Genomic DNA, 13,928 nt, shown 5'->3' on the forward strand with positions numbered 1-13,928 from the left:
TTCAGAAGCCTATCTGCAAACTAATTTTATGCATTCCCATACAGTGCAAATCTGGTTTAGGTGTTTTTATATGCTTTTAAGAAGTATCACATACTCTAATCTAAAAACAAATATATCCACATAAAACAACGAATTCCTATAAACAGATGTACTTATCATGTCCCCTATGGACAAATTTTGAAGAAGTTAACAAAGGCAAAGGCTCATAATCAGATTTAAAAGGCAAATATAAGTAAGGTGTTGGGCCAAACAAAAATCAAAACAAAACACTTTTGAGTTTTAAATAGTTTTCACATGTGAGAAGTGGCAGGAAAGGGAAAAGAGCATAACCAGTTTTGCAGTATGCTTTCTTACATTTCTAAAAGCTTTCCGTTATAAGAACAAAGGAGCTAATAACCACCAGTATTCCACCACCCTCTTCAGGACCAAGATAAACCCTGTCACGGTATGCTAAGTAAATCAACTGAAAAAAAATTTTTTGGTCATGTTAACAGTAACTCACCCTGAAAATTTGGTCATGTTTCCACATAACTCACCCTGAAAATTAAAAACAGAACGTACTGCCTTGGGTTCTCTAAGCAGAACACACTGGCAGAAACTGAGTGTATTTTTCATCTTATCTAATCTGCTCCCCAAAATGCTGAGCTCCCGGTTCACTGTTATGATGGGGCCATCTAACCATCTATGCCTCTCAGGGCTGGGCTGTGACCTTATAGTCCCACAGGGGCCAAAACTCAGAAGGGACCCCTCTTGGTTTCTTGGTGTAATATTTGTTGTAACTGATATGATATTTGAACAAGAGTCCCTTCATTGACTTTTGCACCAGGTCCTGCAAATCAGGTAGCCAGTTCTGGTGCCTCCATCGATGAGGAGGGTATAGCAAAGATGAAGAGACTGACAGGAGGAGGGTTAGGTTCTGGCCTCAGCTCTGCCACCCACAACTTTATGACTGGGGCAGGCCACTCTACGCATGTGTGTGTGTATGCCAGTGTGTGTGCGTGCGTGCGCACCCTATATATATACATAGAACCCCAAAGGGCCACTAATACTCCATACTTCCAGGGATAACATGGCTTCAAATGGTATTAATCTCAAAATAAGGTATAGGGACACTTAGAAACAAAACATCACAGGTACTGTGATACCCGAGGAGGATGGGGTTGAGAGAAGCAGGAGAGTCCCACACTGAGTAGGAAGAGCTGTCGTACAAAGCCCTTTCCAGCTCTAGATAGAATGTTCTGAAAGGGAAAGCAGTTGTTTTGATCACTCACCTGCACCTACTTCTACTAAATGCTGGTCATAATAAACACTAATACTAAAAAAAAAAAGTTAAAAAAAAACTATTACTATCACAGAACCCTTTTTATGTCTCCTCAAGTCATACCACAACCTAAATAGATTATATGAAGCTTAGAAAACAAAATGGCACATTGCCAAAGTGCATTGCTTCATCAAACTGTCAAAACTGAAATGTGATTTTCTTTTCTTCTTTCTAACACATACACAGAAAATGACCAAAAGCATTCATATTACCTTGTTAACTTTCACACCTTCTTTCGAAGTTTGTTTTGTAGCTAGATTATACCCAATCATCTGTTTAGCCAGCTGTCCCACAACTTGAGGGCTAGAAAAGAGGGAAAAGGGAAAAAAAAAAAAAAGCATTGTCTATGGTGAAAATTATTTTCAAGCAGAGTGCATGTTATGTCCTCATGTCCACACTGCACGGGGTCCATCTCCACCCTCACAGAATCCACAGGGCTTCCTGCTAATATACTAGGTGCCTAACAAGGTTACAGAGGCTCCCAGACAGCAATATATATGAGGGAGGGAGGGAAGGAAGGAAAAAAAGGGAAGGAAACAAATCAGGGAAAGGGAGGGGAGGGGAGGGGAGGGGAGGGGGGTGGAGGGGAGGAGAAGGGAAGGGAGATTCTTGCTTCCCTCTGCTATCTTCTCTCCCCAAAATAAGTTACAGTCACAGTAGAAAAACAACACTGAAATGCATAACAGATTTAGATAGAGTTGAATAACAAAAACTTGACTTGGGTAATGTGAGAAGTATTGGCCAATGAGGGCATAAGGGAGAGGGTATAATTCAAAGTAAATAAAACATACATACGTGACAGAAGAGAGGCACAGGGGCAGTGTTGGGGGACATGGGAGATGGGCCATGCTAAGGGAAGGTTTGGACTATCAGACGGGAAGGACAACTGAAGCTACTGGTAAAGGGGAGTCATTTGCAGGCTCCAAAATAGGGAAGTGACAATATGGCAGCAATATTTAATGTGTGTTATCATTTTCAACATTTATAATGGATCGCTGATTGTCTAGGGCAGAGGGAGTGTTAGGTTTTTCACCAACCAGTGAGGAAAATATCCTTTTATGGGAGAAAGAAAACTGGACCATGGCCAGAGCCCTCCTCTACCTATAATTCATTTTCTCTACTTGCTACCTTCTGCTCCCACCCCATTCCAACCATCTTTCTCAATGTTTCCTTCAATCCTGAATAAGATCCTCCATAAACATTTAGCCCAAAGACATGGAATTAACACCTCCAGACTTACTCTTTTGTTAAATGAACGCCTCCTTTCAAACCGCTACTGAAGACACCTTTTCCTCTTCCTCCAGCTAAGATCTGGGCTTTCAAAACAATTTCTTTTGCATCTGAAAAAGAAAACCCAGAGTTGGTAGTGATTTTTGTTTATTTGTTTGTTTGGTTTTGAGCAATAAGGGTTGTGGAAATGCATGTAATTTCCAAAAGTGTTACAAGCTCTCTTAAACCAACTTTGAAAATAAAGGCATAAAGAACTTCAAAAAAAAAAAAAAAAGTCAATGTACCTAAATACAAAATCTTTATCAGGGACATTAAAATATTCCCTACCAGTTTAATCTAATACTCAACCATCCCAAGAGAAAGCAAGGCATGTGTTTGTTCCCTTGATCTTTTGAGTGTCAGAAGATGCTAAATAAATCCAGGCGGGAGGTATTAATTTCACTGTGTAATGACACTCCCATGTGGCAGAGGAACCAGTCTGCCAGTCAGAAGAACTAACTACCTGTCAGCCAGCTGAGATGTCAAAGGGAAGACTGGATTACACAGAGGAGAGGTTTAAGGCGAGATGCAAAGGGAACAGTTAATAACTGTATTCTTGGAAACCACCAATTTCTGAGCAGTTGTTCTATATATTGATGGGACTGGGTAAGGGAGGAGGAAATGACTGAAACTGAAAGCAAGCAGTATTTCTGAAACGGTGGCAGGGTAACAAAACATCCTAGAAGAAGGTGGCTGCGGAATTTTCGTTTCTTGACACACTCAAGGAATGGGGGCACTGCCTATTTTTGACCTTTGAGAGCCGAGTCATACACTCAAATATCTTCATGGGCCTGGCTTGAAAGCTGAATGCGTGAAGCAGCCCAGTGAGGCCTTGAGCGAAGAGGGACACTGGCTTCCCCAGCCACAAAAAGAAGATTAAAAAAAAAAAAAAAGACAGCCCTCAAATCAAACATGTTTCCTAAACCCAACGTACACATCTTCAGCAACAGCTGGCGCCCTCTGCTTGTCGTTCATCTTTGTCTCACATCAGAAAACCAAGTCAATCTTCCCATAAGGCTCTTCTGGTTTAACACACCAGGCTTACAATCTGCAGACTGGGTTTCAATCAGGCCCCTGTGCCTCACCAGCTGAAGACACCTGACAAGTGACTTAATGTCTCTGAGACTCTGCTTACCCAAATGTGAAAAAATGATGAGGATTTGTTTTAAGAATTTAATAATACATGTGAATACTTTATCACAAGAGACTGAAAACTCATGTGATTAATGGAGGACTACTGTCATGATCAAGGAGTTCATTTTAATACCTTCCTATCTCATACAGAATCAAAAGGATTATTTCCACTCAGGCAGATAGGGGTGAATGATAATAAGTTTGGTGGTCTCTGCCACTGTTCATGGAAGGTGAGGGCTCTGCAAGTGTTGGCTATTTCAGCTATTTCTATTATTGTTCTTATTACTCAAGGCAAGCAGGCAAAGGTTTGAAGAGAAGGAGCCACAGAGGGTTTTTTCATGGAGGCAACAAGAAGCTAGAACAAGATTTGACATTATGACAGCACGGGGGAAGACAGTCACTCCAGCTGATGTAGTTTGATTCTGAAGGTTCTTTGTCTTTATTCGTTGGTTTTCCCTTCCCCTAAATTTGCTTAACACTCAGAAAACCAGGGCTCACCTTCTCCCAGAAGCAAGCAGAGCTCCTTCTCTGCTACCCTCAGTGTCCTCCTACACCTGTTGCTGCCCTAGATATGAACCATTGTTAACATCAGTCAAACCAGTGTCTCATGATAAACTGGCTCACATCAATCTGAGTAAAGACCAAGGTAGGATGACAACTCATTATCAGGACCTCAGCAGGAAAGAAACCAAGTAGAACGAATTTATTTCATATTTCAGCTATTGTGCCTAAGAACAGCAGTAAGAGAAGGGACTCCGAGTTAAACAGACCTACTATCTCTAACTCTGCCTATCGCTTTCTTTTTAGACAGGAGGACACTGAGGTTCAGAAAAGTAAAAGCAACACGCCTGTCAGTAAAATGGTTGTAATAATCTCTAGTGTTAGAATGTGAAGAATAAATAAAATATAGTAGGTAAAGTGCTCATCTCAATGCCTGGCACATTAAAAAGAAGTAAAAATATGAAAACTATCATCAATAATTATTTTTAGCAATTAACCAAAAAAAAAATAAATAAAGGTACATAGGAATACATTTCCTATTATTCTTATGGAGCCACCAAGTAGAAAAAATACTGTCTATTCAAATTTTTAATTGTGATCCCTTCAAATTCCTTAAAAAGGATAACTAGCATTCCATTGCCACGATTAATTTTCACATGCTTGTCATCCAAAAGAAAAAGATGATTTTCTCTAGGAGACCTTCAACAGCAACACTCAGAGAATCCCTAATTGGGCATTGTTAATTGGCTCTAGATAGGCTTAATTAAAGCAGCCTTAGGCATAAAACATCAAGACAAAGGAACAGTTGTAGCTTCAGTGAAGTGGTTGTCAATTACATGTGTCACCATTTGACCCCATGTCAAAGGATCCCATGCCACCAAGCTGGTAGACCAAACAACCATTTTAGGGACTGTGAAGCCATACTGGGACACATGACAAAAGATAAAGGAAAAGACTGTATCCCATCTAAGTATATCTCCTGCAAATAATACCCCAGGTCAAAAATAAGTTCAAATAAGTTCACTAAAATCATTTCCTCTTATTAGATGTCAGATGATAAATCAGTATAGTATGTCAATAGCCTAAAAGAAAGCAAGTTTTAGGGTTCCTGGGTGGCTCAGTCGTTTGAGTGTCCAACTTCGGCTCAAGTCATGATTTCACAGTTCATGGGTTCGAGCCCCGTGTCAGGCTCTTTGCAGACCACTAGCTCAGAGCCTGGAGCCTGCTTCAGATTCTGTGTCCCTTTCTCTCTCTGCCCCTCCCCTGCTCACAGTCTGTCTCTCTCTGTCTCTCAAAAATAAATAAATGTAAAAATATTTAAAAAAAGAAAGCAAGTTTGTCTCATCTTGACTGAAACTCACATGAAGTAATTTAATTCAGTTATTTACTCAAAGGGTAGAAAATTAAGCAGCCAAATCCTACTGAACAGTATCTATTCTTTTCATTCAGTATTAACCAGGCTGATTCACAGTCACTGTTTCCATTCTATTTAAAATAAATCTGATTTCTTTAAATACACAAATTTCTGAATTGCTTTTTGGTTTTCACATTCCCTCCCTAATCCCAAGCAAAATTACAGAAGAATATCCCAGACCCAAAATCTAATTTTTGTCTACCATAAGATGATTTAACCATACTTTAGGATAACAAGCTAAAAAATATGGAGAGGAGGAATAACATCTACTCTAATACATTTTGTATTAAAATATAATACACGTCTATACTGATAACCATATTACTAGACTCCAGGGTGGTAAAACCCAGGTATGTGTAACTCCATATTCCTTGTCCTTAACTACCACTCTTATATGCAGCAGCCTATATGTGCAATGCATTCACTTTACTTTGTTCCTTTTCCAGCGAGTTTCTGATAATGAACAAGGTTCATGACTAGGATTCCTCTTGATTAGATGGGAACCAGTTTACTATGACTTCTATGCATTTAAGGAAAAAAGGCACTGTGACATACCTGAGAAGCTTATAAATACATAAGATTTTCAACTACCATATCACTTATGAGCACAATATTTACAGCCATTTAGAAAGCCCCTCCCAAAAAAAAAAAACAAAAACCCCACACCATGATCTTGGTTGATTCTATTAGCCACATTAAAATAATATTTTCTTAACTATTTTCCTCTCATTTCTTACTACAAGTCTCATTCTAATTATAATAACAAAATTTTACAACAATTTTTATAGTCCTATGCTGTAAAACAAACATTTTAGAAGCATTATTAAATATAAAAGGAAAAAAATGAAATTCATTAAGGAAAGAATAACCTAAAGAGAATAAATAAGAAATGTTTTTAATTAGACAAGCTTTGTAAAACTGGTTCATTGCACTTTATAGAGACAGTATTCTGAAAATATATTTATCCAAAATCCTGCTTATAAGAAACAGTTCAGAACCATACTGCAAAAGGACCTGGTAAATGTCTGAAAATGTTTATCAGGAATATCAATAAGAATGCTACTTCCAGGTATCTATTTAAAACAGCTTAGTGAATTCAACATTGCCCTCTTCAAAAATATAACAGCTTCCGGGGCATGTGGGTGGCTCAGTTGGATGAGTGTCCACTCTTGATTTTGGCTCAGGACATGATTTCATGGGTTTTTTTGAGTTGGAGCTCGGAGCTTGGCATGATCTGTCTCCCTCTCTGTGCCCCTCCCCCACTCTCTCAAAAATTCATAAATAAACATTTAAAAATGTAGAATTGCTTCCTAAATGCAAATGCAGCACTGTATACCTGGAAACTACTAAGGTAACCATCTATTTTAAGTCAGTAACATTGGCTTTGTTGGGGGAACTCTGATTTCCATGGTTCAATGACTAGAGCAAAATTGGAATATCCAGTTTTCAGCACAATTGCATGGCATAATTTCCAGCACGGTGATCACCTTTCGTGAGGTTTGACAGGATTCTTAATTGAGAAAGTTACAATGTATTTCAAATTGACCTAATACTGGAAGGCAAGAAGAAGGAGGAGGGTGATGCATGAAAAGAGCTGAAAGATACTACAGAAAGAGGAACCTTTATAAAGGACATACAATTATAGGGTGATAGGTGCCTAAGTGCCAATTTTCCAAAGAAAATGAGTTAACTTCTGTGACTTCATTATGACCCTAGAACCCAGACCTAAAATTAGAGAATTACCTATCTTTGATTATTATAATAGCTGCCATAGATGGAGTCCTATTTTCTCAAGGTGTAATGTGGTCACTGGGAATGAGACAATATTGCCGTGACTCTTTCCATATGCCCAATGTCATCTCTGAAACTAAAACAACTATTTCAACTTTCAACATGTCTACTGTGGGCTCACCCAGTATTGGAAAGGAGAATTTCAAACATGAAAGACATCAGAATAAACTATTTCATCACTGGTCACATCCTTTGATTGAATGAGGGTTACAGATACTTGGCTCCCCACCAAACCTCTCTCCATGAAGATTCAAAATGCACAGACCTGAAACAGTCACTTTTAAAGTAAAAAATGGAACAAGGGTCATCTCTAGGGCAAGGGTTCTATGATACAAACTAGGAAGTTGTTCAAGGAGACATTATTTTACATTAAGAAATCCTTCACTGATAAGGCTTTTGTGTAAGTTCTGAATCTTAAAGTTCCTATCAAACACAGTAGTCCATTAATTCCACTTTATCTAAAGTACTGCTTTCATCTGGATATTGTAAGTGCATGATACTGTCATTTAGAACAGATTTGATTATAAGGGAGATAATATTATCATCATAAGATAACACACTGTTGCTTTCAAGTGAGTAATTTTAGTTTCTATACAAATTCTTAAAGTTTGACAAACCATTGTATTTTCATACTGCCAAATATAAAAAAAATATTGTGTATTTATTACATTATAGTTCTCATTAAAATCTCTAATGATAAACTAGTCTACTCCTCTGATCTTGTCACTGATGTTATTAATTATTTTCATAACCATTAATACAGACTTTGTTGGTGATAAAATTTTTAAAGCTAGATAAAAATTACTTCAGAAAGGCTCAATTCAGTTGTGATACCTTACTATTTCTATAGCTTAAGATGAATAAAGCAATCTTACATTTGTGTATTAAATTAAAAGATAAATTCCGAAAGAAACCTTTAGGGCAGAACCTCTTTACATTGATGACAAAAAGACCCATATGATCTTATTTAAACACCTGTGTTATCAAAGATCTCTAATACTGTAAGATTGCAACCAGAGGACATGAAACTGATCTTCTGCAAATGAAGCCTCTCGAAAGAAAATGACAATTTTTTAGGAAAAAAAACAAGCAGTATCTTCAGAAAAAGAAATTTCCAGATGAAATCTATACTGTGTTTTATACATATTACAGGACAGATTTATGATATACATGGGTAATAAAGATTTCTGTGTAACATCTGTAACTTCAACAGATCCTGGAAATAGCCACGGAAGATGAAAAGCATTTATGAACCCCAATAGCACTTCGACAATATTCCATGGTGCATTTGAAGCGAAAGAAGGAAAAACGAAAATTAGCAACCAGAAATCGTTTTCAGGGCAGCTGGCTGGCTCAGACTATAGAGCACGTGATTCTTGGAGTCATGAGTCCAAGCCCCATGTTTGGTAGAGATTACTTAAAATAAAATCAAATTTAGAAAAAGAAACCATCTTCTTTCTGAATTTCAAAGGAAAGATACAGCCAGGGTTCAATTATGGAAGCAGAATCACCATGTTATGAATAGGGGGTTTACCACAGGAACTAAAGCTGAAAAAATTGGGGGAGATGCCATGAAAGGAAAGGTCTGAAAGCGAGGACTACAGGATCACAGGGGTCATCAGTGAGAGAAAGCACACCCAGGAGCTGTGGGGTGAGCACAAGCCTTATGATGGGTCTGGGTCAATGTCAATCAGCAGGGTCAGAGGATGAGAAAATAGCTGGACACGAAACAGAAGAGCAAGGATAAGCAGGATCCCCTTGCCAGCCTCTCTACATCTGTCCATCTGTCCATTACAGCATAATGGTTGGGTTCCAATTCCATGCTAACTTCTCAGTTAGCAACCTCTAACTTAAAATTAATCACAGAAGAGGATTCTGGGAAATGTAGTTCTAGTTTAACCACGCCCACATAATAATCATTACCACAGATGATAGTAACAAGTGGCAGAGTCCAGAGTCCCCGAGTGTTGCAAGTACAGAAACACCTCCAAACCTTGAGAAACCATCCTGGGCAAGGGACCCCTCCTGCGCAGCAGACACCTGGAAGCTACCTTTGAATACAGACAAAAAATGGCCCTCTTGTGGATCCTTAACCAGTGATAAACAAGAGGAGGGGGGAAGATGGTAATACCCAGAAGTGATATAACTATAAACTGATATAATAAAATGAAGGTTTTACTTTCAGAAGCAACAGGAAGGACTATGAAATTTAAAATGTAATATATACATTGCCCAGCTGTACCTGTATTTAAAGGTGTTTCTTTCTTTCATAGAAATATTACTAGTATTCTGAGATCTACCACTTCTTTGATTGGAAATGTTGTCTTTTCTCTATTTTGTCTGGGTACATCGATTTCTCTAGGTAGCCCTCCATTTGGTGAGAGGCACCATGTGCTGCTGTCTGGACCCTGCTCTGCTGTCTGCTGTCATTCTGCCCCCCATTGTCACACCACAGCCAATTTCTTCTAGGTTTCTCCACAGCCTCCCCCCACCCCCGCAATCAAGGAGGATCTTTCAGCTTCCCATGAGCGCTCAAGGAGAGCAGCTGAGCCCCTAGTGACACAGCTTTTTCTTAGGCAGGGCAGTCAGTTCCTGACACACACTCTCCGGAGGGGAGAATGGTGCAGTCAGGCACACCGTAAACCTGTGATGTCTGCACCTTCGAGGCTGCCCAGTCACCTCTTTTCCTCACAAAGATCATCTCACAGAGCCCTTCTGCTCCCTAACAAGCTCTGCTCCTAAGAGACCCATTTTCTAGACAGGCCTAATGTATCTGATTTCCCAGTCAGGGAGTGCACTCAAAATCCTCAGACCTCTGAGCCCAAAGCAAATCACTGAGTACCTGTTCCATGCTCATGAAAAAGTCAGTGATGGTTAAGGAGCACCTGGACTGTTCTCAATTAGGTCCAACTACCCAGGGCTCACAGGAAATTGTTGGTAGAGCAATCCCACTTCTGCGGAAATCAACTACAGATATAAGGATTTTTCATTGCAGTGTAATTAGAATAGTGAAACATTTGAAAACAACTAAACTGCCTATCAGTATGTGGACATTAGGGATTAGAAAAATAAACTTTATATAGCCATTGAATGAAATAATACTATACGATAGGTCCATTGACAATCACTAAATATATCTTTATGTGTGAACATGGGAATACGCCCACATGAACTATAGGCTCTAAAAAGACCTTAATGATTAATATTTTTAAAAATAAACATTCACATTTGTGGCTAGTTATATAGTCATAATGAAATCTAAGTGAACAGTAACTGAACTGCTAACTGAGGTTAACTGAAGGGGCTAGGGAGTGGGATCATGGGTGGAGCATGATCACAGCTTTTCAGTACTGATTTACATTCCCCCCAACTATCACATGTTGTACTAAAAATAAATAAAAAGTAAGAGTTTGAAATGTGAGATACACATAGCCAGTGATCCACAATAGCTTTTCTTGAATATTTCAGTGTTCCTCTCTGTGTCAATGTTTATAGCTTTATCATATGGGGCAGGGATGTCATATTTGCAGAGGACTCCAGAAGACATCTTCAGAAAACATGGCTCAACATCTAACATGACCTCCTAAAGTGTCAAGCAAGAAATATGACAGTGGCAGGAAAATGTCCTGCCTATTTTAAATAGCTACTGAGCACCTACTCTGTGGGAATTCAAAGATTAAAAAAAAAAAAAAAAAAGGCAGGGTCCAGGCCTTTCAGAAATTTAAAACTTCCCAGAAAGGAAGAGATACAAACAAATAATTACTGAAAAATATGAACACTATACTAAACATTAAGAATGCAGTGCAGTGAGCAGGGGAAATGGTGCCAAGTCAAGCAAGGCAGGGGAGAAGAGCCATAAAGAAGGAGGGTTGATAGTCACAAGGAAGAGACTTGTTTTCTAGACAGACAAGGCAGGAAGAGAAGACGTGAAGGGATCAACAACTGGCAAAGGCTACTTTGCTTTCCTATCTGTATTTGCTTGCCTTCTCTTTCTAATCTATTTAGATTAAAAATCATTATAGCGCCACCTCAAATAAACCGGTAAAGCATGCCAAGATTCAGCACTGCAGATCACTCACATTTGTTATTTCGGATCTTCGAAAAACCTCTCCATATTAAAGTTTATTTCCCCATATTCAAGAACAGAAAATAAATAGAAAAACACATTTATGGCCTTTGTTAAACTTAGTTATTTTGCCCTAAGTGCTCTTAAGATCTCCCATAATTTTATCACAGAGGTCTTAAAAAAAAAAAAATACCCGAAGCAGGTAAGCCAATTCTCAAACAGGGATCCTACAAAAGCTCCCAAAGGGTCAGTGAAATTCAAACTAAGCCATTAACATCAGCAATAATAAAGGATATGTCCACCCACTCCCAACCTGCAAATAAACACATATTCCAGACTTAAAATCTGCTACAATTCCAAGTGCTAGAGACAGAATTCTGAACAATGGCTTGGTGATGTTGCCATAAAAAGGAACCCAGAGGGTTTTTATTTTCCACTGTAAAGTGGAAAAGTGGTTTATGACATGCGGGAGTTAAACAGAAGCCAGGAGTGACACACCCCAAGAGAGATGGAAGATCTCAGAACCACTTGCCCATGATACACACATCTACTAAGGTCCAGCATGATTTGTTATGTCGCTTTCAAATTGCATGGAGTTTTAAATTGCAGTGTCTTGTTCTTTTATTGCCTGTCCTGATCTGTTCATTGTGCCTGAAATCTAAGTCTATTGCTTGAATGTTAAACACAAAGAAGACTTCAGATTGCATCATGGAGGGCGAAAGCGTACAATTTCCATGAACTGGGAAGGTTTTATCTTTGGCTGACTTTCAAGGACTGTGAAGGCCTGGGAAATACTTGCTTTTTCCTTTTCTCTCTATGACAGCTTTCTTTGGTTTCCTTCCTTTCTTCCTCCATCTTTTTATTCCTTCCTTCCTCTTTTTGTCCCCCTATTCCTTATAAATATGTCCAAGTTCCTCAAGTGCATGTTCAACTATGTCCACGATAACTGATTTCATTTTGAACAGGTCTATCCGTTTAACAGTTAGAGAGATCAGCAGTGGCTTCAAATTCCATCTCCTATCACCTCCTCAGAACCACTCCTAAATAAGGACTTATAACCTTAAATCTCTGTGAATTGGAGTGCTTGATATATGAACCTACTTGTACCAGACTTTATAAATTACAAAACCTAGATGTTCTTGGACTGTCTTCTTTTCTAATTATTTATGAAACATTTGAGCTAGAACAGTCTCTCTGGCTAGGACTTTCTGCATCTTTAAAAACAAATGCCTGGTTTGAGCAAGAATCCAGAGCAGAGGGAGCCAGGCTAAGCGTTACAAACAGGAAATTAAGAAATTTAATTTATAAGCTGCTATTCATTTTACTGCCTGGGCAAAATAATAAAATTTCTGGAGTTGACTTTGGAATTGCAAAACCCACAATAACATAGGAAAATACCCAAGAGCTAGCATCCATATCTGATAAAACTAAAAGAAAATTCTGGCAGGTTTTAAGTAGTTCTCCAATGTGATATGGCAGAGAAAAAGAGTCCTGTTTCATACTTGACCAATGAAGCAGTCCAGGATGGGGACACCCTTTGAAATCCCAATCATTCCAAGACATCTACTCTGAAGATTGACATTTCATCACTGTAGCAAGAAAACTAGCATCCAAGTCTACTCCTCCTACCCACTAACAGCTCCTTCTCCGTTCAGAATGTTCAGAATGTAGCCAGTAATTGTTCTTTATCCCACACTTACCCTCAATGCCACGGTTTTCACTGTTTTCCACCTGACTTTCCAGCATCGCAGTATCGGACACACAGCAGTACAGCACATCCACGGAATTATCGGAAATGTTGCCCTTCCATCCCCCTACTGCTGGTGTATTCAGACCCAGCTGCAGTCTTTTCCAGGTTCCTGACCCTTTCTCCTGGCCCCCCACGTGAGGTTGGAACAGGCTGCCATAATGCATAAACATGATTCGACTCAGAGAAGGGAGGGAGATCCTGACACCCTAGAAGAATTTCCCAGGACACAGGTCCTTAAAGTAAAAACAGGCTAAGCCCCCAAATAGGAGATGGCCTAGTCTCACCCAAAGGGAGAAATTTTTATGATGAACTAAATTAACATCGACTCAGAAATGCTACTGTGTCTAACAGAGCAGATGCCACTTCTTCTCTGAAAGGCCTTCTAATTCAAAGGAGGTACCAGCCCAAGGAGGATCAACTGAGCCAGGGAGGGGTTCTGTCAAACCTAATGAAGCCACTCTAAGTTTTGCTAATCACATTCCTCACATCTCCTCTTGGGTGGAAGCTTCCACTGAAGAGCACACACAGCACGATGCAGAATGAAATCACCTTAGTCTCCTGGAAATGGCCAAATGAGAGTGTCAGGCACATAGTGGGCCCTCAGCATATGGTCATTTATTTATAATCATCACTTCCTTTAATCTGGGAAATCATAACCATAGTATTTGTTAGGAGCTTACTG

The 13,928-nt window shown here is 39.2% G+C and overlaps 1 protein-coding gene across 1 annotated transcript in view; it reads right to left on the bottom strand.

Moving 5' to 3' along the window:
• SUCLG2 (succinate-CoA ligase GDP-forming beta subunit) overlaps nt 1-13,928 on the bottom strand; it is a 210,900-nt gene that overhangs the window by 130,234 nt on the left and 66,738 nt on the right. Inside the window, exons 2-3 of the mRNA XM_029917626.1 lie at nt 2,562-2,661; nt 1,534-1,624 (exon numbers count right to left, since the gene is read on the bottom strand). Of these exons, the coding sequence (XP_029773486.1) occupies nt 1,534-1,624; nt 2,562-2,661 (191 nt within the window). The remainder of the gene's footprint in view (nt 1-1,533; nt 1,625-2,561; nt 2,662-13,928) is intronic.

This window comes from Suricata suricatta, chromosome 12 (genome assembly GCF_006229205.1).
Source record: "Suricata suricatta isolate VVHF042 chromosome 12, meerkat_22Aug2017_6uvM2_HiC, whole genome shotgun sequence".
Classification (NCBI taxonomy): Eukaryota; Metazoa; Chordata; class Mammalia; order Carnivora; family Herpestidae; genus Suricata; species Suricata suricatta.